The 25630-nt window shown below is 40.4% G+C and overlaps 1 protein-coding gene across 1 annotated transcript in view; it reads right to left on the bottom strand.

Moving 5' to 3' along the window:
* Positions 1 to 24096, bottom strand: part of TRPM7 (transient receptor potential cation channel subfamily M member 7) — a 58401-nt gene extending 34305 nt beyond the window's left edge. Inside the window, exons 1-3 of the mRNA XM_082321386.1 lie at positions 24016 to 24096; positions 2453 to 2532; positions 5 to 43 (exon numbers count right to left, since the gene is read on the bottom strand). Coding sequence (XP_082177512.1) covers positions 5 to 43; positions 2453 to 2532; positions 24016 to 24018 — 122 coding nt within the window. The 5' untranslated portion in view covers positions 24019 to 24096. The remainder of the gene's footprint in view (positions 1 to 4; positions 44 to 2452; positions 2533 to 24015) is intronic.
* Positions 24097 to 25630: the final 1534 nt, after the last annotated feature.

Genomic DNA, 25630 nt, shown 5'->3' with positions numbered 1-25630 from the left:
TTACCTGACAAGTTGCTGACAAATCTGACATCCTGGAAGGCATCTATAAGAAATATTTAAATATATGAGTAAACTTCAGCTTCAGTTTTAGGGGCAGGGGGAGGAGGGGAACAAACCACTCACACAACTTCATGTGGTTACAGAAACATTACTGAACAAGAGAGATCTCCAGTAAATGGAAAACACACTGCTCAAGTTTGCCCGTTTTTAACATGGTAACTTGTCTGTCTTGACTGTAGTTTACTTAGCAAGTAAAAACACATAAACACGCAAAAGCTTCAGTCCCGAGACTTCAGACGGGTTTTCAGGCTTTGAACCATCAGTATCTGAAGCCCAGGAATATTTCAGACTGGATTATCTGCAGTACTCAAACTGAAACATTTTGCTAGATGCTGAGAAGTTACTTACAGACCAGCATTTTCCTGGACTCATTCTAACTATACGTTGTTGCATCTATTCTACAAATTCATCCTTCTAATATACACGCAAGTTGAACTGCCTGTGTGGCAAGGTTATTCGATCATTTCTAAGTTACATGTGCAGAAAAAGATGTATTTGAACAAACCTTATACAGTACTGTCTTTACAGAAAGTTTATTATATAAAAAGAATTCTTCATTTGTACCCGCTTTCATCTTAAACATTTTCTGTGCTTTTCTGCTAACAGCTTTCGTAACATTGAAAATTAACATAGCAGGTAAATTTATACTACTGTTTTCCGTAATTTTCATAAGCAGCTGTTAACCAATTATGGTTAAGAGCTAGTATGCAAAAGTGTACAAATACAGATGTTATACAGTAGTCTTAAACTGTTTTCAGACTTTGAGCATAAACAAGTTTTTAATTTTGTCCTCTATAGAAGTTACACTCTGCTATTAATCATCTACATTTTTAATACTGAACTATAGCTTTAGATCTTCTCTAACAGTTATTAAAGTATAATTATGTATACTAAACGGTACAGATCAACAAAACGTACCAAATACTCCTGTCTACATTTGATTCATTTATGCATAATTCACAAACAACAGTAAGCGATTCTTAGAAACCGAAGGACAAAATCTGATGGAAAAGTTGTAAGGTATGCTACAAATGGGTTAAACTAAAAGTGCAAGTGTTGAAGATCATTTTGTTCCTTGTGAAGTGCTCTGGAAATTTTAACAGCTTCCTAATTACTTTGTTTGCATTTGCAAATTTTCCATGTGCTACAATCATGGCTATAAATTCTAAAAGCTTCTCACGTCACATGGTTTCAAGGAATGTGGTAAATTATTTACAATAACTTAAAAATTCTACAGCATTTACTTTGTTCTTTTTCTGCCTAAAAACAAAGTTCTTAAAAGAAAAGTAATATTCTGCCCCAAGAGAACAAAAGAGGTTTAGAACATTTTCATGGAAAATATTGAAATTGAAGTTTTCAGAAGTTCAGAAGAAAAGGTTTCTCAGCTGCTCTCAAATATATGAAGCTAAAAAAAGAAAAAAAGCTGATCTGAAATCCATAATGACAATAGTAAACATTTTTGGGAGACAGAACTGCCTTAAAATACCAATTTTTAATCTGTTTTCAATCTGTTTTAATCTGTGACACAGATGTCATGACCACGCACATCAAGTTCAATCATTGTAGGAACTCTTAAAATTACACCTGTAACATTTAGTGAAGGTAAACTCTACCAATTAGGTATGTTAGAGGTATCACTAATTTGGCTTGATTTCACATCTCTAATGTAGCATAAGGTAAAAGCAGCACGTGAGATGTGCAAAATATTCTTCACTAGTCTCAGTCTCCCCTTTAGAAACATATTTCCCCATTTTTCAGCCTCATTTTTTCCTTACAGAACTTAAGGATGAAAAATTACTAGATACCACACAAAATCTTTTGATATCCAAACTGTTCTTATTTTATCTATCTTCCCTGGAAGCAAATATTTCTTCAGTCTTTGTTTTGTACTTTTTTCTTCCACCACGGTTCTTGTTTTTCTTTATTCTTCTATGAATTTTTCATCCCTTTTTCCTGCACTGTCAGGTTTATTTTTACACTTCACCCTACACTCACACTGCTGTTCTTTAAATTACAATAGAGTATATCTCTATGAGACTTTCTGACTTCAGAACTATGCCACCAAAAGAAAAAAAAATTACACCCCCCCCACACACACTGTAGACACACCACAGACATCACTAGGAAGACTGGTAAGAAGAAGCAAAGAGAACAGGGGAACATTTATTAGAGGTTTCTGCAATGCCAAAGTACTTTCAGAAAAGGAAAAAAAAAAAAAAATCCAAGCTAAGCATGGAAAGTGATAAGGCCCGGTCACAAAAGAGTGAACTAAAGACAGTATTTTATACAGACAGAGTAGTTAGTCCAAAAATCTATTATACACTCTCTTTACAATACTAACTTTTTTAATTTTAAAGAGCAGCAATGAGTTCTTGCATAATTTCTCATTTACCTGTGAGGGTCTTTTGAACTTGGTATAATATACACACACTCCCTCTTGGTGAAAGTATTTTCTATCCAGGATTTCTGGGACTGAAAAACAAGAAGTATAACAGTATTAAAAAATACAAATCATACAACTTTGCAATGAAAAATGCTTTTTAAGGAAAAAAGAATTAGAACATGAGTGTTTTTTTTATTATTATTTAAAAATGAAGGCAAGTACTCTCTAACATAAAGAAGTTAAATTGTCATTGTCTTCCAAAAACTAACAAAACCACACATGACCCTATAAAAGCATCTCACACTGCCTAAAAGCTGAGATAACCAGAATCATTATATAACTTATTTTATATACAAATCCATTAAAATCCAAAGTAATATTTTTTCAAAGCTAACATTTGAATAGTAAAAATTTGCAATATGTACATAAAGACATACCAAAACCCCCCAAACAATTTCAAAATAGACTGTTTACCTACCTTGCTAAGAAAAAAAAAGTTAAATTTTTTAAAAATTAACTGTGCTACACTGAGATAATAGTAATTTCACCTATTTACCTCTTTAATAAAGTAAAATTTTTACCTTGAAATTGTGGGTAAGGAAGTTTTCTAACAACACTGTCAATCTTTTCTAGTAGCAATAAATAGGTCATAACCTTTGTTCTTCATCAAGAAAATTTTCATCTCAATAAACAAATTTAATTACCATCTCTAAGCTGTGTCTTAAGCTTAAACTCGAAATGTGTTCCTAAACATGAAATTAAGGATGTTTACTTCTTGAAATGCTTACCTACTTTAATAGCTGGACATAATTTCATTTCGGTTGCTTTAAACAACCATGTAACATTATCTTACACGATAATCTCAGGATTACATGCTAAACAATATGCATAACACCTGATGTCTACATCATATTTCAGCAATACATTGGGAAAGGAAGTCAGACATGACTTTTAGTAATTAAAAACAATAAAAAATCTTGGGATGCCATTTTGCACCTTATGCAATATTGCTTTAAATCCTTATTAAGGTTATATTAATATTTCTTCATTGCTAACAGCATGCCCTGTTCTACATTTACATTTTACCTTTACAAAAATTTGAGACATTTCATACTTGTTCTATTTTACAACGAGGGGAAAAAAAGACTGATGTATATTATTCACAGGTATCTAAATAGAGGTTTGTGGAAACTATGACGAAATTAAGATTTCTTTTTTTCAGATCTATTATAACAGAAGATTCAGTAAAGATGGATGGTTTTTCACTCACCACAATTTCCAGATCAGTTTAAGATAATACAGAGAAATTATTACAAGTAAGAATGTACCAGCTAGTTTTAATATAGGCCCCTGGAAAACTGCTCCTCAACTGCCTACCCTCTTTCAAAACATTTCCCAGATTCAGCAGATCTTTCCCACATTATTCATCATGATCTCCTTCCAGTATTTTGTTTTAGTGAACTTTGACTATGAATCTGTCAAGATGGCAACAAACTGCTGCTCCAGTTTCTGTCCTCACATTAAGAGGGCCACCAGTCTCTTCCAAAGAGGATGGAAAGTTGCAGGGTTCAGGCACTTCCCAATAGAGAAAGAAGGGTAGGAGAAAGGCAGAGGCACAATCCACAGGGAAGAATCATGGCAGGGAAGCGGAGCTGTAAATAACAGAATAAGCACTTGCACCATATATCTTACATTTAAATTAGTATTATAAACACCTGGAATAAATAGCCAAAGCCATTATTTGCTACTGTCCTACCTCCTTTCCCTATACACAGGAAAGAATACTGTTCCAACGGAGAAAGAAAGAAGGCCTAGCAAGGGAAAAGCAGGATATTAGACATTATATGCAAACATGGTGTTATGAAGGTTTCTATTACATTTACGGTGCTTTTCCCTCTTTTTTGTTTTTGTTGGTTTTTGTTTTGTTTTGTTTTTTCTTTCTCCTTTGGAGCAGGAGATCGAAGTGACTGACTCTAAACAGGCTTGTGAAAGAGAAGATCTCTTCCTCTGCTCTCGTCAGAATTAATCGCTAATCTCTCAGTGGCATTCTCCTCAGTTCTTGGATAAGACAAGCACATCAATTTCCATGAAGGAGCTGGGTATTTCCTAGGACACTTGTGCCTTACATGAGCTGGGCTCAAAACAGCTTTATCTCTTCTCTACCTTTATCAGAGGGTTAGCAGTGTTATAAAAATAAATTTGATATATGTGTATATGTACATTTATACATGTATATCATATTATATGTAAAAATATAAATACAGTAGGTAGTCCAAATTTTTAGCTTCCTCCTCTCACAGTTGTTTTTTTTTTTTTTAACACTATTAAGCCTTTGCCTTTGTGATATGAATCCCAGTTCTGGAAGCTGCTTTCTGCTTAGCTGAGTGTCCCCACTGTTTATATGGGTATGTATTTTTGTACTTCATTTCTTAAAACTGGAGGTCTTGTATAGATCATTACTTTAATGTTGCAATAGTTTAAGCTTACATATGAACTCTGCAGATCCTCCAGAATGCAAAAGATACAGAGTAATTATTTAATACTTAAATGGTTTAGTCAGCTGGCTGAAACCACACCTTGGAGCAAGCTATCACAGGCATAACGTGCTAGATACCGGAATCTGAAGTATATAAACCACAAGTAATTGCATCAATTGCTCCATGCAATATTGTTTTATTATTGAGTGGCGATCAAAGCTGGGGACAAGGAACACTGGCTCACAATGTGCAACACCACTTTCCATAATAAACGGATCTGAAAATTAAAAAAAAAAAAAAAAAAAAATTTATCTTAAAGAATGTACAGTTTTAACCACTCATCAAGGATTTCCTTCTATTCTTCAGTAGTAAAAGTATTTTCAGTAGAGCATGGGTACACCTACGCAATTTACATGGAGGAGGCTCTATATTTTTATTAGAACATAGTTGGAACTTTTCATTTGGTACAATTAGGCTCTCTCCAGAAGGACTCCTGTATGCTTATCAATCTTTATCGCAAGAGATTTTATACAGAACTTGCTAATTACAGAGTCTTGTTTTCAGTTGAGGAGAGGGGAAAAGGTAGGGTGGGGAGCAAACCAAAAAGAGAACAGAGTAAGTGAGAGACATTTCCAATAAACGGGTAAAGATCACATTAAAAATGCAGGAAGAACTGACACACGATATTGCCTTCCCTGTAAGAACGAACTACTATTACATAACGTTCCTGTGATGACCAGAAAAAGGAAGATGATGTGAGGACACTGTTAAGATAAATTAGTTGCAGCAATTGCCTCTAAGAAATACTTCCTTATCAGCTAAAGATTAAGTTAAAATAGGAGATAAAGTCAGTAGTCAAAAAATCAATATGCAAGTTATCAGACTGTTTTAAAAAAATTGCCCACTCTCATTAAAGCTTTTTAATCATCTTTACAGCATACACAACTACCCATCTTAAACTCTGCTTCCAGTAATGCGCCAACTCCTGCTGATTGACATGATCTGTTTTGCTAGTGTATTTTAGAAGGCGTACCTTACATGATGGTTACAGGCAACATGGGCCAGGAGCTCTCAATAGTGAGCTCTGTAGTGCTGCTGTTCAAGAAAACGGAAAGAAAAGGGGGGGGAAAAGGTACTATGAACGCTCCTGCAAAAACATATAGTCAGATTTTAGCAAAAAGCGCAAGTAGTACGAACATATAATGAGCTGCTTTTCAACTATTTACTTTCCTTTCCAACTTGCACCTTGAGGAAAAAAACTTAGCTTTCCAGACTCTCTCCTGCACATTTCAAATCTCTCGAGCTGAATAAAATTTAAGACTTAGAAGAAAAATGTTAATACAATTAATATTACTCCAGAACTACCTTCACTATCTTTTTCCTACAGGTAAGATATCTATGAAGATTTCAGCACATTAAGACCTCTTAGCAGTCAATGTCGGCAGAAACTCATCTGCACACCAAAAACCCCGTTAACTTCTAGTTTTTGGAAGATGTACTACAGTAACTACTAACTCCTAGTCCTGAAGCGGCCAACAAGGTTTTTGCTCAGTCTTTAAGCTGTAGAGAGTTATGCAAGATACCTCATTCTGGTTGCACTGATTTCTGAGCAGACAACAAAGTTCACTGTGTCTTTCAATACTTCTGAAAGAACTTCAAGAAACAAAAAGCACGCAGATTTGATTTAATAAGCTAGAAGAGATATACTCACCCTGGGATCATGATTAAAGGAAATACTTTAAACTATTTCCAATAAATAAGTGCTTTCATAACAGTTTCACCAGTGCTCAAATAATTGCAATTGCTGCATACCAACCTAGCACTTCCACTGACAATTTTTCTGCAAAGCTGACCAGCTGAATCAGGAAACTGAAGTGGATTAAAAAACAATATTCCAAACTGTGACTTTTGTGGAAGGCTGATAAGAGAGATTTCAATTACTGATTGAATAGACCTCAGTTTCAAATTTAGAAGTCATACCACTTTCTACGGCATCTCATATTTCAGCTTTCAAATCTCTGCTTACACTACATGGCAGTTCAATATATGCAATAGTTCTTAAAAGGAAAAGATCCTCTGATGTTATTTGTCCTTTATTTAAAAATAAATAGACTCTGTATTCTTTCCCCACTACCTCCAATTTTCCAGAAAGCTAAAGTTTCCATTTGGGCAAAAGAAAATACATGGAAAGTTTCAGGAAGCCTGAAAACAAGATACAGTGGAAACTAACTGCAGCAGGAATACTCATGCTAGCGCTGCCGTAAAGTAGCCCTATCCATCTAGGTCACTTACAACCAACAAGATAAATTTCAAAACATTTCTGAGAGGCATTCCGCACTAGGAACATCCTTTAGCTTGTCTATTCAAGGAAATGTCCACTGACAAGTTACTGCTTCTTATATAACTATACATACTGCACACACTCTTCACGATTTACAAGAGGATCTCTTATCTAAGATACCCACTCCATTAGCCAAACACGTGCTATACCATGGGACTGAACTGTGATCCCTGCCCAGCCAGCTAGCCCCTAACTGAGCACTGGGCTCCTGCAGCTAGAGCCGAAAGGCAGAAATTCCAAACAAACCTTTATCTTACCGCTTTTGTACTCAATACATCGAATAAAACCAAATAAAGTCAAACAACCAGGATGAATATGATACCCAATTAAGTTAATGCATATCAAGTAGTTTAGAATTCATAAAACTTCTTGTGGAAAGAGGTGCCATAAATAAAATGCATGCTAGCTCTCACTGCAAAGACTTCCAGCAGGGGCTTCAAACCCTTAAGGCAGTAGAGAACAGTGCTCCAGGTAAAGCACCTGGACTTGTTCTTACTACAAATTAACTGAATGATACTGAAAATGTGCATCCTAGGATGAGCTAAGTAACTAAGCTGCTGTGTATGGGGTGGAGAGTTATCTGAAAAACAGTTATGCCTACATTTCTCAAAGAAAATACCTAAAATTTTGTACTAAAAATGCTAGCAGAGCACAATTCAGTTTTTCAAGGAAACATTTATCATTTGAGGAAAGTCTTCAGAACTTCAGCTAACATTAAGTACATAAGCAGATGGGAGTAGAAAAGAAAAAGGTAGGCAGTTTGATGCCATATATTTGCTAACGTTTGTTTTAAACTCCTGGCTCCAGCAAACCCCAGACATTTAATTTACTTGCTTTCCTTGCAATTTAAAATTACATACCTCTATAATTACTGCTTGGGTTTGTTTTGTTTTGTTTTTTTTAAGGGGGGGGAGAAAACAAAGCATTTAGCCAGCTAGTATTACGAACTATATTTAAAAGACTCTGTGCTGAAGAATAACAGCGCTGTCTGTCCAGAGAATACACAACACATTCAAAAAGCTTACAAAATTTGTTCCTGAATCAATAACTAGAATATCAGTCAACCTTACCAATTTTTAAAGTAACTTCTATAGAAAGTATGGATACGTGCAATGCTAGAAAGACAAAAAGGCCCAAATATTATCACAATGCCAAATGATATTTATACAGAGTGATTTAACATATCCTTGTGAAGTATGTCACTCTAAATGAGAAGGATTGTGGATTAAGATTAAGTTGTTGTTTAATGCACTACAAATGAAAATTTTTGCAAGGATATTTTACTTGCAGTCCACATCAGGATTATTTTATTATTATTCTAAAACAACTACCAGCCTCATCTGCAAGAAAAAGTTGTTTCATTTATTTTTTTCTCAAACCCACTGGGGCACCTCTTGTCACAGAACCCGAACGGCTCAGACACAGACCCATCATGCACAAAAGGTGTCTCTGCTATGTTGAAGATCCTGTTCTGAGCAGAACGGTTCACCTGGCTTCACTTAACTCATGTGAAACCAAACTGCTCTAGTTTTCTGGGTTGAAAGACTTCTCTAGTGAAAATATTGCTATGGTCCTGAAAATACATTGCTCAACAGCAAAAAAAATACTGATTTTATTTTAAATAAAAACTGTTGAGGAAGCAGGGAAAGAAAAAGGGCAGTCAGAGAAAGTCTTCTGTCAATTCTCCTGCACACTGTATTCAGAAGCAGACCTCAAATGAGGCAGCGATGGAAGATATCAATCTTCATATCAATGGCTTCCTTAGTGCCGAAAACAAACCTTCAGCAATCCTATTCTTTATTGAACAGTTCAGGAGATTTACTCTGAACAGTTTTCACAGCAATCCAGGTCTCTAACAGAGTAGCTATTGTTTCATCAAGTTCTTCTCTGACGTAACGCAGTCACCACTGAACTCACCAAATCCACGTGCAGTTTTGGATGCAAAGAATACTTGGGATTTGTCAAAAGGGATTTTTACAGCTCTCTCAAACTTGACAACAGTGATTCCAATGTGCTGTTTGGAGAACAGGCTGCTTCTGTGGGAACTTTTTCACCAAACAATCACAAAGTGTAACATTAAGTTGTTTGGGGATTTTTTTTGTAGGTTCATTTAATTCAAAAGACCATAAATTCATATACAGAATCTAACATTCTGAAGTCGTTATTTTTCATCTTGATGCACCAAAATAAAACCCACAGACCTAATATTTTTATTACATTCAGACTCAATCCACTTTACCCACATTATTGGGGAAGTCATCTTCTAACTGCAATACAGGTCTTTCAGGGGTAAATTCAAAGCAAATCCAGCATATTTTTCAATATTGTTTTTTTTAAATTGCTGGCTTAACACCCATGTGAAGGTGCATGCCGTTCTGCACTTAGACCAGTCATAAAGTTATTCCTCCCTTTTAGAAAGTATTGAATCTTAAAATGCATATGCCATCCATACAAGGCATTAAAAAAAAATTATTAAAATACACCTAGAAAATATTTCACAACTGATTCTACAGTATGAGAGATCTCAGGTCACACTGGAATACATCATCAGTTGATTTCAGAAGACACGTGCACACTGGTGTAATTCCAAAATGGCTTTCTCTCAGCTGAGATAACAATAAACACCTTCAGAGATAAATGTCCAATTAACAGATACAGTAATTAAACAAACTTGCCGAAACCAGAGACTCTATAAGACTGTGTCAGCACAGCAGATGGCACGCTGTTCCTGAACATGCCTTCAGAAAAGCAGAGTATCCTATTCAGGGTGGGGTGGGTGTATTTTGCTTTTTATTTCCCAACTTTCATCAACAGAATTTGGAATTTTGGTAGGAAAAGAAAACACAGAAGAAGGTAGACCAGTTTCACTGCTGTAAACTGGAGTAACTAAATTGATTTCAACATAGTTTACATTTGCAATCCTCCCAGCTAATGAAATACCAAGCTAAAAAATGTTAGCCTTTCTACAGAATCTATAAATGACCTTCTATGAACTCCCAGACCAATCAAATTTCAATGCATTCCATAAAGTATTTCAAAACATATACCAAAGCTATGATCTAGAAGCAACAAACCAGGAATTAGCTCACTGGGTTTTCAAAGGAGATGAAAATAATTCTTTACCCCTTAAGACTTAGAACCATAGATGAAAGAAAAGGATAGAAAGGGAACATGTGGTAGTAACTGCAAGGAAAATATAGCTACAGCTTTTCAGCCAACATTTTTAACTCTCATACCCACTTTGTTCAAATGAGAGATTCCAAAAAAATACATGGCAAAAGTACATAGGAATACTTTCAAACCTGTCATACAGTGCCTGCTTCTTTCTGCCAGGGTCCCTCATTCAAAACCCATTTTTAATTATGTCGAGTCACCAATAAACCAATCCCAAATCTCTTACATTTTTAAACACCCAACCTACTTCTCCTTCCTTATCTACAGTGATACAATTGTATAGTCTGCATACACTTCACCTCTCTCAACACCGATTTAGCTGCAGTCTGTAGTCGTTCTAATCTTACCATTGATGCAGACTGCAAGCCTACACATTCTCTTAAATAAGACCAGCAGGGAGGTAGAGTCAGCATATCTACCCACCAACACGCAACAGAAACGATGCCAAGCCTTTTTAAGTGGGTCAAATAATTTCTGTGGGTGTCAAGGATGGCCACTCAACCTGGTCCTTTCCGCAGGGACCGATGGGACACACTGTGCGTGGCTGCTAAGACCTCTGCACGTCCTGGCTCACCAGATTTACTCCACATGAAAGAATTAGTTGGTTCATACCCCCCATTTCCGGCAAATGCTGGGCTTACCTTGCACGTGCCACGCAGGGTGTATGAACAGACAATCCTATAAACTCTGGGTTTATTTTTGGAAGGAATGAGGCTTGGGGCACACTTTCAGAGCTAAAACAATTCACATAGCCTGGATCCGTTGGCTGTCCTCCCCAAGCAACTTCCAGTCCCTTCCCCATCACATAGGGAATACAAATCACAGATGCAAGAAAGGAGTTAGTGGTGGCCACCTCTGGAAATAAGGCAGTAGGAAAGGGCTCCTGCGACCAGCCAAATAATTAATCCCACCCTCGGTTTGCTTCCGATTTGCTCCGAGATGAAAAAAGCTCAGCTCTGGCAGCCGCTATTCATAGACAGAGTACAGGCTGCAAGTTCAGTTCACCTAGTGCAAAGGATATATTTCAGCTTTATTTGAGCTGCAGATTTAAAGAAGATCTTGCCTTTCTGGTTCATGAAGTGCATGGACATCTGATTAATGTAGTATGTGCTGAAGCACATTACAACTACAAAAGCAAGCTGGAAGGGTGGATGTTGTTGGTCTTGCTCTACCGCTTTCTTAGCCTGTTCCATTTACAGATCTGACTTATTTTTAAATGTCATACAAAGAAAGGTACTTCTCTATCACCCCAGCAAAGATTTTGGTGCCTGCTGACTTAAGTAGGCTATAATTAACACACTAGAGCAATGGAAACTTATTATCACTAAGGGATTTTTGACATAGCTAGCCTCAGATGACCCTTTGAATATCAAAAAAAAACACCAAACAGGAAGCCTTATGCCCACATTTAAATTATTACAGATCAATACTATTTCTCTGAATAGCATGGGTGAGAGCGAAGAACAAGAGAACATACTAGTGGGCATGTGAAATAGGTGACAGCACAAGACCACTGCTAGGGATGATGAAATTTCACTTAACTTATCTTTAGGCACAGTATCAGGGAAAACCAATTTATTTTTATAATCAAAACTACTAACATTGGGAAAGAGGCCCTTCAGCAACCATGCTAGCAAAGAAGCACCTGAAACAGATTTGGAATTTTGTTCACTTTTATAGCAAGTATTGTAAAAAAATCACTCTAAGTTATGCAAGTCATCTCAGAGTAGAAAATTAATATTAGGCTGGTTCTAGGCCAGTATTAAAATATCAGCATTGGACCTGATGTCTGAGGGCGACAGAAGTTAGTCATACAACCCCTGAACTGCCTTCACTTCCTTGGTAAGGGGAATATGTGCATTACTTACGGACAGGATCGTTGAGGTGTGATGGGGTACATTGTCCTAGCTCCTGTTCTCTGTGTTCTCCCTGCTTATACACACGTGCATGTCAATGTGCCAGTATTTGCTAGCTACAGTAGGGGAAGCGAACATTTTGGTCAACTCTCTACAGTGACCAGAAATCTTGGGAAATTAGAATGGGATGGAGAAAGTAGGACGAGCTGGGAGAAAAACAAGCCAAAACAAGAATTTGCTGTAATATAGTTCATCTACTGTAGAACTACAAAGACTTAAGCATTTTTAAATTCAGCTCACTAACAAAGAGCTACGGGAATCAGTTACACTTTCATTGCCCGTCAGGACAGAGAACTAGCCCTCCTAACAGAGCTACCTAGGTCCACAGCTGCTCAAGAGCACACGCTGACTACAGCCCTCATCTCGGGGCATAGGCAGCCTGACAGCATTCTAGAGACATCCATGGACCTAAACTCTTATCAGAAGATAAAGTTCCCCACTAAAACTACTTAAGTAGTTTCAGTTTACTCTAGAAAAGTGCAAAGAAGAAATTTAACTGGCTTTATTTAGGCAAATGTGAAAGCAGCTAATTACTGTCTGAAATAATGTATAATGCTTATTTAGGCACTTTAAAAAATTTCCACCGTCTGTTTTTGAGGGGAACAAACAGCTGTTTGAGCTACTGTGTCTTATTTTGTTGATCTCTCATGAGGCTAGTCTTACATAAAAATTGAGCTCTCCATCACAACCTCATACTGACTGCTGAAATATTCTCTTACACTGATTCTCTTATTAGCATTCAACCATTTTATTATTAGCAGGTTTTGAAAGTCTTAACTACATTCTTACATCCCTCTTTGTGAATGTTTTTTTTACATATTACAGCCAGAGATGTAAAACCTACACAATGCAATGTATTGTGAGAGAGCTTAAAGTCATTCATTTTATCTCCAAGTCAATACTCAGGCTGCTAAAATGTACCATTTTACTGCACCATTTAACAAAAGCACTACAAAGCTTCCTATAACACCATCCTTCACATGAACACAGCATCGCTAATTAAGATACAAGCACAGATATACTAATGCCTAACTACTGATTTAAACGAAGGTCTGGCTAGCTCTAATGCAGAGGGAAACAGAAGAATGCATTTTAGTGTTTCTCTTATCCTAGTCTTACATGGTTGCCTTGGCAAGCTTGAGTCCCCAAGCTGAGTATTCAGATCTCAAATCAAAAGCACAAAACTCTTATCAAACACTTGTATGGACTTGAAATACTCTGATTCATCAAGTTGGACAGTATCAACTAAAAGGCAGAATAATCTGTGGGGACAAAAACTCTCTTTTTGCTCTAACAGGGAGAGCTAAATATATTTGATAAAGGGAAGATCAACTCAAGAAGAAAAAAATTTGAAACATAAAAAAGAGATCCGTTCCAAATGACTGTTCATTCACTGAAAGTATAATGAAGCAATGCAGGCAGTTCCCCAGGATGTACAATTTACTGCCTCAATCTTATCTCTTAATTTTTGTTCATTGCACAGTGATATAGGTATCCTCTACTTAAGCAGATCAAAGAAACTACAGTTTTTCAGCTCTGCCACCAAATGTTGATGCAGAATTGCAGGTTACCCACCAAACTGAACTACCTGCAACACATCTATGTTAAATACCACAAGCCTAAATAATCACTCAGAAATTAAATAGATGATTTTTAGAAATAAAGTAACTTTTTTTTTGCGGGGTGGGGGGAAACAACTAATTAAACACCACTTGCACTTCATAAATGTTTTCTGTCTATTACAGTTTCTTCCAGCATACTCACTTCCAGTAAAACTCACCAATGCTCAGTGGCACGTGGCACAAAGGCCTCCCTAAGCTGTACTGGAGTTATACCTCGGGCTCCTCTCTGGCCTACGGGGGGAAAGGAGTGAAGACAGACTATCATTCTAGAGAAAAAAAAGACAACAGTAAGGAGGTGGAGGTCCTGGCAACAGCAAAACCAAGATACATAGGGGAAATATTTGCGTTAACAGATGCAATTCTTCAAATTATACAGTGAGGGTGCAGTCAGAGAAGACAAGCCAAGCAAGTTACTACCCTGCCCTCCCACCTGTTCTCCTGCTACTTCCCTCCCACCAGCAGTTGTGCACTAGCCCTTTGGTGAGTTTATTGGGCTCCCTAAACCAGCACAACATTATTTCCAGGAAAAAAAGTGCAGATAGCTTTGATGTCAGAATGAACAGATTCAGATGCAACCTGGGCTGAAAACTAAGGCACAGGAAAAGACCCCATGGCCAGGATCAGGGTGGGAACAAGGGAAGGAGGACATCCCCTTTGGTAGCAATAAGATACTGGGTTAGCAAAACAGCTGAGCTGATCTAAGCATACTGTCAAGGTACATAAAAATAATCCCCCAAAGCACACTTACTCTAGGCATCCAGGAAAAGACTACAGATCTGTCACACCAAAAGGCATTCTTTTATGCACCTGTACCCTGATGTTCAGGAAGGAAAGGAAGCTAAGACGGTATTTCTTTATTTCTCAGAGAGCTGCCAATGAAGCAAGAACGTATTGCCTAAGGTCACGTTTTAGGTAAGCAGATACCCTGCGTTTGAGAATAGCATCCATTCTCATCTGGCACTGAAGATGTTTTTTCCTAATTCATAGTATAATTAAAACTCAGCTAACTCCTAATACATTAATTACAAAAGATTTTTCTTGTCCTACCTGCAAGATCTTTACATTTGTCAGAAAAGCCCTGAAAAATCCAGTAATGACACCCAAGAGGATAGTCAAAAAGACTAACCTTATCTTAGCAGCGCTAATTTTTCTACATCTTCTCTGCAGAGAGAAAAAAGCTGCTCTGAATCCCCCTCGGTCTCCACTGAGCAAGCCTAGGGACTCACTGCCTAATTAGCTTTTGCGAATAATCTTCCCCCTCTCTGCAAAGTCTACTTGTATTCTGCAGGTTGTCTACATGCATGTGACAAGAAAACATTTTTCTACAACCTGAAAACAGGATTTCTCTGAAGGCAGAAAAGCTTCAGTCTTTTACATTTTCTATACCAGGAAGAAAGCGCAACCCAAAGTTTACTGTATCGTGTTGTCCAGCAAAGTACTATGATTATACCAGCACTAAATGTTTCTCTCCTGGGCTACAGAACACCAAGCGCAACCAGACTGATGCATTCAGACAATGACTTGTTTGTTAGCGGCCTCCATCGCTGCAGAACGTTCACCTGTAACACTAGCTGGCAGCCCCAACCAGGACAAGGACGATGAGTGTTTTCTGCCCGCTTTCCCTATATAAGCAACATAAAAAGACCACATTGTTTCACTAATGCATTGAAACAATTACAGAGAATTTAACAGTGAGGAGTCCCCAAGTTCTACACACAGAGGAAGGATTTATACGGAAAACTCTACGCATACAAACTGTTTTTCCTACAGTTGGAAACTAAAAAAAGGATTTTTCTGCATAAGATTTTTATAAAAGAAACCAAGAATAAGACAGACCAATTGCTTAATGAGGCAAAGGCATAAATCCTCATCAAGAGCATTTCTGAAGTTGGCACAAACTGAAAGGACAAAGGTTAGTTAAGGGGATATTTCTGCTTTTCAATGCCTCTGGCTGCAAAGCCAGTTAATGCCAGTTTAAGAGGTTAATGTCCATCCCAACCTCCACATCGTTGCTCCGTGCCCCTCACACAGGCCGAGGTAAGTGCTCGCAGGGCTGCTCCGTGGGCTAGTCTGCCGTGTGATCCCACGAACACTTTCAGCAACACAATTAAGGAGTCAGTAAAATATAGCTTATGAAATTGGGAGGAGCGAGCCTCTTCCAACTAGTTCTGCATCCAGAGGCCTTGCAACACCAGACCACGCTAAGTTCCTAGAAAGTTGTCCAGGATATTTGTCAGCTATGGTAGCGGTGATTCATTACTCTTTCCCTAGTGCGAGATTACTACCATGAGCAGGAATTCCTTCAAGATCAATCACTCTCAAACTTTTTGGCCAGATGATCACCCTCAGCCATGTACTCTTCCAGTGCCTTCAGTTGAAGTTTTATTAGATTTGCTGTTTAACAGAATTCTGCGAACTACAGTTCAGACAATACTGCAGCCAGGGAACACAGGAGAAACTGGTAAGACTTTGACATTTAAAACATCATTAACTGCACCTACTCTTGTAGATTAACTGATTTTTTTATAATTGAAGAGAAAGTTGATTAACAGTTCTGTAATTACACAACTGGTATTTTTAGGCTCCAATCATGTGTCACTTAAGCACCTGCATAATTTAACCTATTCAGGTGACTGAAGTTACACCTGACTAAATACTTGCATGACCGCAGCAGCCACGGGGACAGGCTTTGAAAGGAAGCTGAGCTTTTTCAGACTGGCTCTAGCCACAAACTAGTATACCGCACAGAGCTTACTACACGAAGCCAATATACATGCAATTTTAACTATATTGTACATCAGCATGATGGTCTTTGAATCTGGTCACACAGCTGCTGTGCTCAGCTCTATCAGATACACTAGCAGAATGCAGCTTTGCTCTCTCCTACCCCAAAGGAACAGGTTCAGCTTCTTGAGAAAGTTAAACAGGGATGGGAGTACCACTAAAAAGCAAATAAGCAGCATGTTAAGAACATGGAGAAAAAAAATCTAGCAATATTTTGTTATGCGAGACAAGTTACCAACAGTGGATCATTTGCCAACAGAAATAACTTGATGGAAAGGGTCAAACTCATCTTGGTGTAGCTCAGTTCACAAAGACAGACTATAGCACAGCATATCTGGTTAAAAAAAAAAAAAAAAAAAGGTATCTTACATCTGGTGGTAGCACACATTCAGAAAAGGTGGTCAAGAAAACATCCTCTGGAAACAAGAATTTAGATACAAAAGTAATTCAAGCATAGCTACTACGTGCCTACAGTACAATTATACAAGGTGTACAATGCAATTTGGGTTATACTTTGAAGAGGCTACAGAACCTGACTTGTAATGGCACAGCTCCATCCATGCCTCCACACAAGGCTGTAAGACTTAGAAAACACTCACATAGAGTGGGTGATACACAGAGTAACCGAACACTGACTAATATGATGGCACAAGTCAACTCTCAAGCACCTCAGAGCAAGCTTCCAAACCAGCTTCACTGTTTATGTCAAGTTTGGGGTGCCACAATCTCATTTTCCTAAGCCTCTGCACATGATCCCACCCTATCTCATACCAGCACCAGCATTTATGCAGTCACATGGAGAGCCGATTCAGGGAAGTGACCGACAAAAGAATTAATCCTCAAAAAAAGGAGGTGATTAGATGTTCATTCAATTCGGATCCCCGAAACAGTGACTGAGCACAGAAGGAAGCACAAAGGGATGGGCAGAAGGGTAACAGCCAGGGCTTAGATGAGTTTAGACTGGATTACAACCACACCTTTAAGAAGCGTTTTGGCAGACTTAGGAGTGGCTAGTAAAGATACTATGGTCTTGAACGTCAACCCTGCCTTGTATCTGAGATTATAACCCTGCAACACACATATCCACCCCTCAAGCACTCTCGGTAACTATATTGTCAATGAAGTGAGTAATAGTGGGAAGACCTGTACTGTTAAGTAATACTAGTTCTAAAAGTGCCCTGAGTCTAGAAATTTTTAGGCAATAAGTGCTTGTGAAATACAGTATGCCTAACAAAGCAACCAGAAATTCATTTGCAGAAGGCATAAATGTAAATTTATTTGTTTATTAAATTTAAATTTTAAAAGTCAAGTTCGTCAAGTCTGCATTTCACAAAAACTGATTATCACTTTGCAGTGTTAGGATTAGGAGGAGAAAAACTTAGCAGATATTAGGATAAGAACCATCAGCCAGGGACATCTTGCAAAATTCCACCCAACACAAGTCAGGGGACTACAAAGCAAAGTCAAAGCAAAGTTTCTGTTCCTCTCTTGGCAAAGGTGACAAGAATCAAGTAGATAAGATTAAGAAAATAATTACCTCTTTGGGTACAGGTAAGTGGGAACAATGCATGGAACAAAGGCTGGTATTCAATTGCAATAACCATTGTGATAAGATTGACTGAGCTGTAACAGACACTTTCCCAGGCTTTGAAGATTACAGAGTTATATTATGGTGAAAGACTGAACACCTAGATTAAATTAACTTAGAGCTGTAACTGAGACAGTATTCTCAAGCATGAACATGTTAGTGTATGACAGCAAAAATATATTCTAGTAGTCACCCAAAAGGTAGTCAGTAAAAAAAAAATAAAAACAAAAAATAAAAATCAGCAAACCAGAATTTTAAATAGAAATATGCCAATTCTCAGAACCTGCAGGTTCTTCTTTTTTTTTAAACCTCATTTGATTAGTAGTAAACAATTAAAGGCAGAATCCAATAGCACTGGGAGTCATCCACACCAGGCTTTGGGATCTGTGACTAGGAAGTAAAAAGCCTGACCAGGCTGCCACAGACCTTGGAATAGCTCCAAATCTCTCCCACTCAGAAAAAGGCCTCCCCAAATTGTTGCTATTACAATTACTTGCAGTAAGTCTAGACATTGATAAGATTCACACATGCATAATTTTCAGATGTAGACAAACCATATGCACACATCTACCTGTACTCTTTGAAACTGTATATTCATTTGCCAGTTGCACGCTCTTTGCAAAACACATGATGTGCATTTAAACAAAATAAGCACTTCACATTGGACCATATCTGAATGTAAACCAGTGATCTCCACGGACAGGTTGAAGAGGAAGCAGCAATAAAGCTTCACAGAGGGTTTACAATAGCTGTTTCTGAAGTTGGATCATCTTCTGAAAACAGTAGTTGTCAATCTACATGCAACAAAGTACCAACTCTATTACTGAAACAGCCTGTAAAATTCCGATTTTGCAGCTGTAGAAAGTCAACAGATATGCTAGCACACATACCGCATGCCATCCTCCTTCAGCTGAAATCAAATGAAATAAAGATGGGTTGGGATACACTAACTCAGCAACTGCACATTTGCCATACACAGAGTTCAAATGTTTCAGAAAATCTGACAATGGAAAATGCATGAAGCAGCTTGAGTTTGAGAAAAAAATTATATTGTTCTTAATAACACAAGTATTAAATAATCCATAACCTTGATCTGACTTTTAGAATTTAAAAAAAAAAACAAAAAAAAAAAAAACAAACAACCCACAGAAATCCCCAGAATTAAGGTTTGATCCAAGCCTACCACCTCAGTAACATCTGAACTTTGCTTTAGTTGAGGGGAAAAAAAATGCATAACTTATAAACCAAGTTTAATCAGCTTTAACATGCTGTCAGTTTGTTACCATACTTTAAACTCTCCTTGGCAATCAACCACTACATTTACCTTACAGACTATTCCTGCAACATCCTCATACCATATGTTGTCAAACCATTTTCCACAGTTAAATATTCTAGTCCTTTCGTAAGGCAGGTTTTCGGAACTATCAGCACCACAACCAGCAACACAGTTATTTTTCTGCCTGTATGTCCCATACATTTATAACACTTTTCACCCAATTTTTGGGAAGGAAAAAAAACTAATACAGTTAAGGACAACAATGTTATTTGTCCCAGTTTCTCTCTTGTTTTTTATATTTCATTATCCCATCAGAAGTTCCCAGGCCTTTCCTTCTTGGAAAGAACAGAGGGGTAAGAAATTTCCCCTGCTCACCTAACAGTGATTAGACAACCTGCATCATCCCTACTTCTGTGCAAGAAATACAGTGGCTGGGGAGAAAAACAAACTCGAGCTGTACTGTGGTTCCAGCAAACCTGGCGGTTAAAGAAAGTGGCTCACACCCCCGCTTTAAAATGCCTCACATCCACTTTACATGCTAAGCAAAATATAGGTGTCAAAAAGGCTGAAAAAAACCTCATCACTCCTCAGAAAAATAGCATGCTCTCTGTCAGTGCAACGCCTGTGATGGAGCCTGGTCTCCAAAACACTGCTGCTCTGGTCTGTGGTCCCATCCAGTTAGATGCAACGGTTCGGTGTGCCAGGCGACGCTGGTTTAATGCCTGGCTGCTACCACAAAGACAAGTCACTTCCTGCACGTCCGACCTCCTCTCTGGCGCAGCAGCACCCGTGCCCAGCTAACCCTGGGCTGCGCCAGGTCAGGAAGCGAAGCTTGCCAATACAAAGGTTTTGGGGTTTACTTTTTCTGTTCTTTTGTTAGATTAGCTTGCTATTACTGGAAATAGAAAAACATCCACAATTTAAGTAAAAGGAAAGCTTAAAGCAATAAAAATAACAGAAACCAAGGATTAGTTAGATCATTTTCAGTATAGGTTGTATCACGATATATTAACATGACACCATTACCTGTACATCCTCATTATGGAAGCAAAAAAGATGGGATTAAATCAGATGAAGGACAATAACGAGATTGCAGAGAACACAATAGAGGAGAAAGATGGTTTCAGGCCAGGGGACGTGAAGAAAGCATGCAACAAACTTCGTTCAAGTTTTACCACAGGTCAAGTCAGTACCACTCACTATTTTTTGTAGAAATAACAAAGCATATGGACTCTTTTGTCAGAGGCCACCACTACTGGTCAGTATCCGAGGTAAGAAGTGACATTATCTTTAATAATCAAAGTATCTTATCCAAATACATACACAGAGTAAGATTATTCAGTAATTTATCTGCTGAAAAGCCAGCTGCTGGAATTTCAATCAGTGAAGCTGAAACGCACCAAGACAGAATTGTTCATGTTAGAAACAAGAAACATGACCTCAAAGACAAAATTCCGATTCTGGAAAATACACACATTGATTTTACTGTCGGTTTGCCTTTAAAAAAGCGGCACAAAAAACAGAACTAACGGTACTTGTTTCAGCAAATTAACGTGTCACGCAAATATTGCGGCCAAAGTAGACACGGTTAAAGGAAATGAGGGATTCCAAAAGAAATAAATATCTGTTTAATAAAAGAAGACAAAGATACATTTTTCAGGTTAAGTATATTGGCATGAGAAGTATCATTTCATTGTCTTGACTTTTCAAAGCATAAGCCACAATTTTAAATCCAACCCCAAGCCTTTAAAGACTGGAACTTCAAATTTGGGCTTGTTTCAGACAATAGGCTGACAGTATCAGTTTAGTAAAAGTGTCACTGCTAGTATAACTACGTGTTAAACTCCTAATTAGGCTAATCAGGGTCTTTCTGGGAAAGAAAATTAAACTTACTATGAAAAATCCTGCCAAGCACACCAATTGTAGACTACAAAAGCATCTCCCTCCCTTCACACACACTTTTTGACAAATCCTCTTAGAGATTTATTTGCAACATTACTGGTGTAAAATCGACAAACCAATATGGCCAAACCCTATTGCATCAGCATCAATTATTGAAGTTTAAAACAATATTTTTTTGTTTAGAAAATAGTCATCTGTCACAACTGTCCACAAGGAGCGAACAGTTAATAGAAACGCACCCCACAAAGGGACATGAAAGAGAAGCAGGAAAAGTTTGGGTGTTGGTGCAAAGCTTCCAGGAAAGGGAAGCACAGCAAGTGGTAAAGATAACTATGAGAAAAAGAGAGGAGTTCGGATGCTGCAGTCTATCACCAGCAGAGCAGAGAAAGCAGGGCTGATGTGATAAGAGAAAAAGGTAAGGTGGCAAGACTAGAGTTATGCAGAGCCTCAAGGGACAAGAAAAGAAGTGAAAGTTTAAAACACAATAGAGTACCTCTCTCCAAGATAATCCATGTGGGGAGGTAAACGATCTGATAGAGTATCTTTAAACATAAGTGAGATAACTGTTAAATGTAAGGTGATGTTTCAAGGTGCCTTTGTATGACAAGTGAAAATTACCCTTCCGTTCCTGAGCTGAAGCAAGCAAAAGAAATATCAAAGTAAAACATCAGGAAGCTAATGTACAAACAGTCCAAAACCAGCCTAAACAGTTCCACATGCACAAAGGTTTTTTCCCCCACTTTAAATAGCAAAGTCAAGAATGGCCTCATACCAGAAGGTATGAAGGATGATCTAGCAGACACTTATCTCACCCACACAGACACATTAAAAAAAAGACTGAACTCCCAGAATTGCCACATTGAACAACTCACTCTTTAGAATAATTCCTGATTTCATGTTGGACACTGTCCAGCAATTCTTCAAAATTGCTAAATAGTCATGGAGCAGCAGGGAAATTTTTAGCTAAATGAACTTGCATAAAACGTCCTACATTCAACTCAGGCAAAACACCTGTTAAACAGTGGTTTCAAAATATTTCATAAACACATACTTATAAAACATTGCAAACATGTTCCATTGCCAGAAAAAGTGCTGAGCCACGATCAGTTTACAAATGTACAATGGTTAAAACCAATCTGTACATTTCTAGGCTATGTCAGCACCAAAAAAAACACCAGAACAAAAAAAAAAAGCCAAAACCAAAAAAAACCCACAAAACTAAAAAAAAACCACTTCAGTTGAGAAGAGCAAGTACCAGACAAGTGAGAGATGCCAAGTACTCTTTCAAGTCAGAACGGAAGGTTGCACTTTCAGCTTCCTCCTAGAAGAGTGGTGGATTTGCAGATTCTAGAAAAAGACAGCCCACATTTCTACACAGTTCACAGATACAGTCAGAAATGGAAGCTTCAGGGATATGAATCCCCGTGGTTTTGAACAATATACTGTGAAATAAAACACTTTTATTTAAAATGAAATAAAGCATCTGACTACAAGTTCAAGCAGACTGTAGAAATCCACAGATTTACACACACTTAGATTTGCAAAATGATTTGAAAACACTCGATGTGACGGCTCACTGAATTCCATAAATATCAATTAAGGAATAAACTTATAGGGATAAAGAGCTGATTAGCAGCCAGAATAAGAAAGAGCTGAAATTAAACCCGTGTTTTCTTTGTAGAAGCTGATACGCCTCTTTGTAAGGGTTTATACGCTCCCTTGTATATGACAAGGTGTAGAAACTGTAAGAAGTAAATAGGTAGAAAGATGAGAAGGGAGGAAGAGAACTACGTGGTCCGCCGCGTACATTCTGGTGCTGCACAAAACCGTAATGCCGGATTACGGCAGCACTCGAAGAGCACGGAAGGAAAGGTCGCGTCTCCAAGCGGCGGGGCCCCCGCGGCCGCAGGGCCGGCTCCCCAGAGCGCTGCCCGGGGGCGCGGAGGGCTGCGAAGGGAGCGGCCGCCCCTCCGCGGGGCCGGCGGCAGCAGGGCGGCGTCGGCGGCCCCGCGGGCACCACGCGAGGAGGCTCTGGAAACGCCGGGAGGCGGCGGCGGCCTCGCCCCGGCGGCTCGGGTCAGCCGCGGCCGGGGCGCTCCGGAAGGGCAGGGCCCGCCGGGCCCGCAGGGTCGTGGGCGGGCGGGCGCTGAGGGGGGCGACGCCGGGGCGCCCCGCCGGGGGCCGGGGCACCGCGCGCGGGCCGGCCTGAGGCGCCCGCGCCTCCCCTTCCGGCCCGCAGGTGACAGCCCGGCGGGGGCCCTCCTCCCCGCCGCCGGGGCGCCCCGCACGGGGCGGGCAGGGCAGCGACCGCCGCGGCGGGAGGCGAGCCCGCGCGGCAGAGGGGCCGCGGCGCATCGGGGCGGCCGCGGCAGCCGGCACTCGGAGCAGCCGGCTGGGACAGGTCTGGTCCGGCGGCCGGCGCCCCCGTCCCTTCCGCCGCTCCCCGCGCCCCGCCGGGGCGAGCCCGGCCCCGCCGCCGCCGCGGCCCTCACCATTCTCCTCAGGGCCGGGCTGGGTCTCGGCGCCGACTCTGGCTCTCCTCGCGCCGGGCAGCTCCTGCTCGTGGTTCGGCGTCGGCGGTGGCGGGGCCTGTCTCCATCTATCGGGGCTGGGCTCGGCAGCAGCGGAGGGCTGGGTGGGGAGAAGCCGGGCGAGGACGAGGCTCCCGGGGCGAAGAGGAGAGCGGGGCGAGGAGAACGGCGCTGGCTCGACTCCGCACCGGGACCCAGCGCTGGCGGCGGCCTCGGCCCGGCGGCTCTTTCTCATAATTGTGCGACTCGGCCGGCGGAGAGCCGCGGCGCTGCCGCGTCAGCGCGCACCGCCCCCGGGAGGAGGGGGACGCCGGGGCGGCGCGGCGCTGCCGGCTCCTGCCCGCCCGCCCGCCCGCCGCGGCCCCCTCAGGGCGGGGGCGGCCTCGGCCCCTCGGCGGGAGAGGGGGAGCCGGGGGCGGCGTCCCGAAACAGCCCGAAAAGGTGCGAGTGGCTGCCGGGGGGCGGGCGGCCGTGCCCCCCGTCTGCGGTTGGTGAGGTGAAGGCCGAAGAGGCGGCAGAAACGGGGCTTTCCGGGGCAGAAACCAGTCTGACTGGAAACGTGCGGTTCAGAGAGCGAAAGCCCCGTCCCTCTGCAAAAACACCAGCCCGGGCCCCGGGCTGCGGGGCTCCCCCGCGGCGGGGGCGGGCGGCGAGCGGGGCAGGGGCCTGGGGCAGGGCCGGGGGCTGGGTCTCCGCTCCCCCGTCGAGGAAACGTCCCCGCATGGCCGCGGCGGCCCGCGTTGCTGGATCCCCGGTCGCTGGTGCCTCGGGAGCGTCCCCCGGCGTTACTCGTTATGTAAACGGCATCACAGGGGACGGCGTCATTGAGGTGCGTTGGAGCTCTCCGTGCCAGCCGCGCTCGGGGGCGGAAGGGCTGCCGTCCGCGCCCTGCCCAACGCGATTTGTCGCTCGCTCTGAGCAACACTGGAGGAAAGTTCATTTTGGAGGGAGGCTGGAGGATGCATTTCTTCCACCTCAATCAACTCTGTTCCCAGTTTAGATTAGGAACTGCCCAGGGCAGGAACCTTGACTTCTTTTGTCAGCAAAACTCGAGAATCCGTATCACTAATAAAAAGCCTCGTACAATAATTCCCGCTACACGTTTCAGTATTTATCTTTCGCAACAAACTGTATGCTAGAATAAATGCATTTCTGAGGGAAGAAAAAGCGATTAACTAAGTTTGGCTGAAATTACTGGTGTTCCCTAAATATGAAAAATTAAGATTTCCTAGAAGAATCTCTCCTCTGAAATGTATGTCTGATATTACTGTTAGGCCATTAATTTTTGTTTAAGACATCGGGAGTGAGAGAGCTCAGTGTTTCCTTTGCAATGAAAACATGGTTCAAAAATGAGTTAAATCTGGCTCAAAGGTCCTGGTACGATTTCTAAAATACCATAGCCATACAAGAGCGGTAATTTTGTATAAACTCAATCAGAACGTTAAAATTCATTTTAAAACTTTGATTTTCATTGTCAGGCTGTTTTTCATTTGTCTGCACTGTTGTGACGTTACGTGGAATGCCATATCGTCCGTCTCCCCTTGCTGCGAAACACCAGCATTAACTCCCTGTGGTG

This window comes from Platalea leucorodia (genome assembly GCF_965183815.1).
Source record: "Platalea leucorodia genome assembly, chromosome: 9".
NCBI lineage: Eukaryota > Metazoa > Chordata > Aves > Pelecaniformes > Threskiornithidae > Platalea > Platalea leucorodia.
This window is presented reverse-complemented; position numbering and strand designations above follow the sequence as displayed.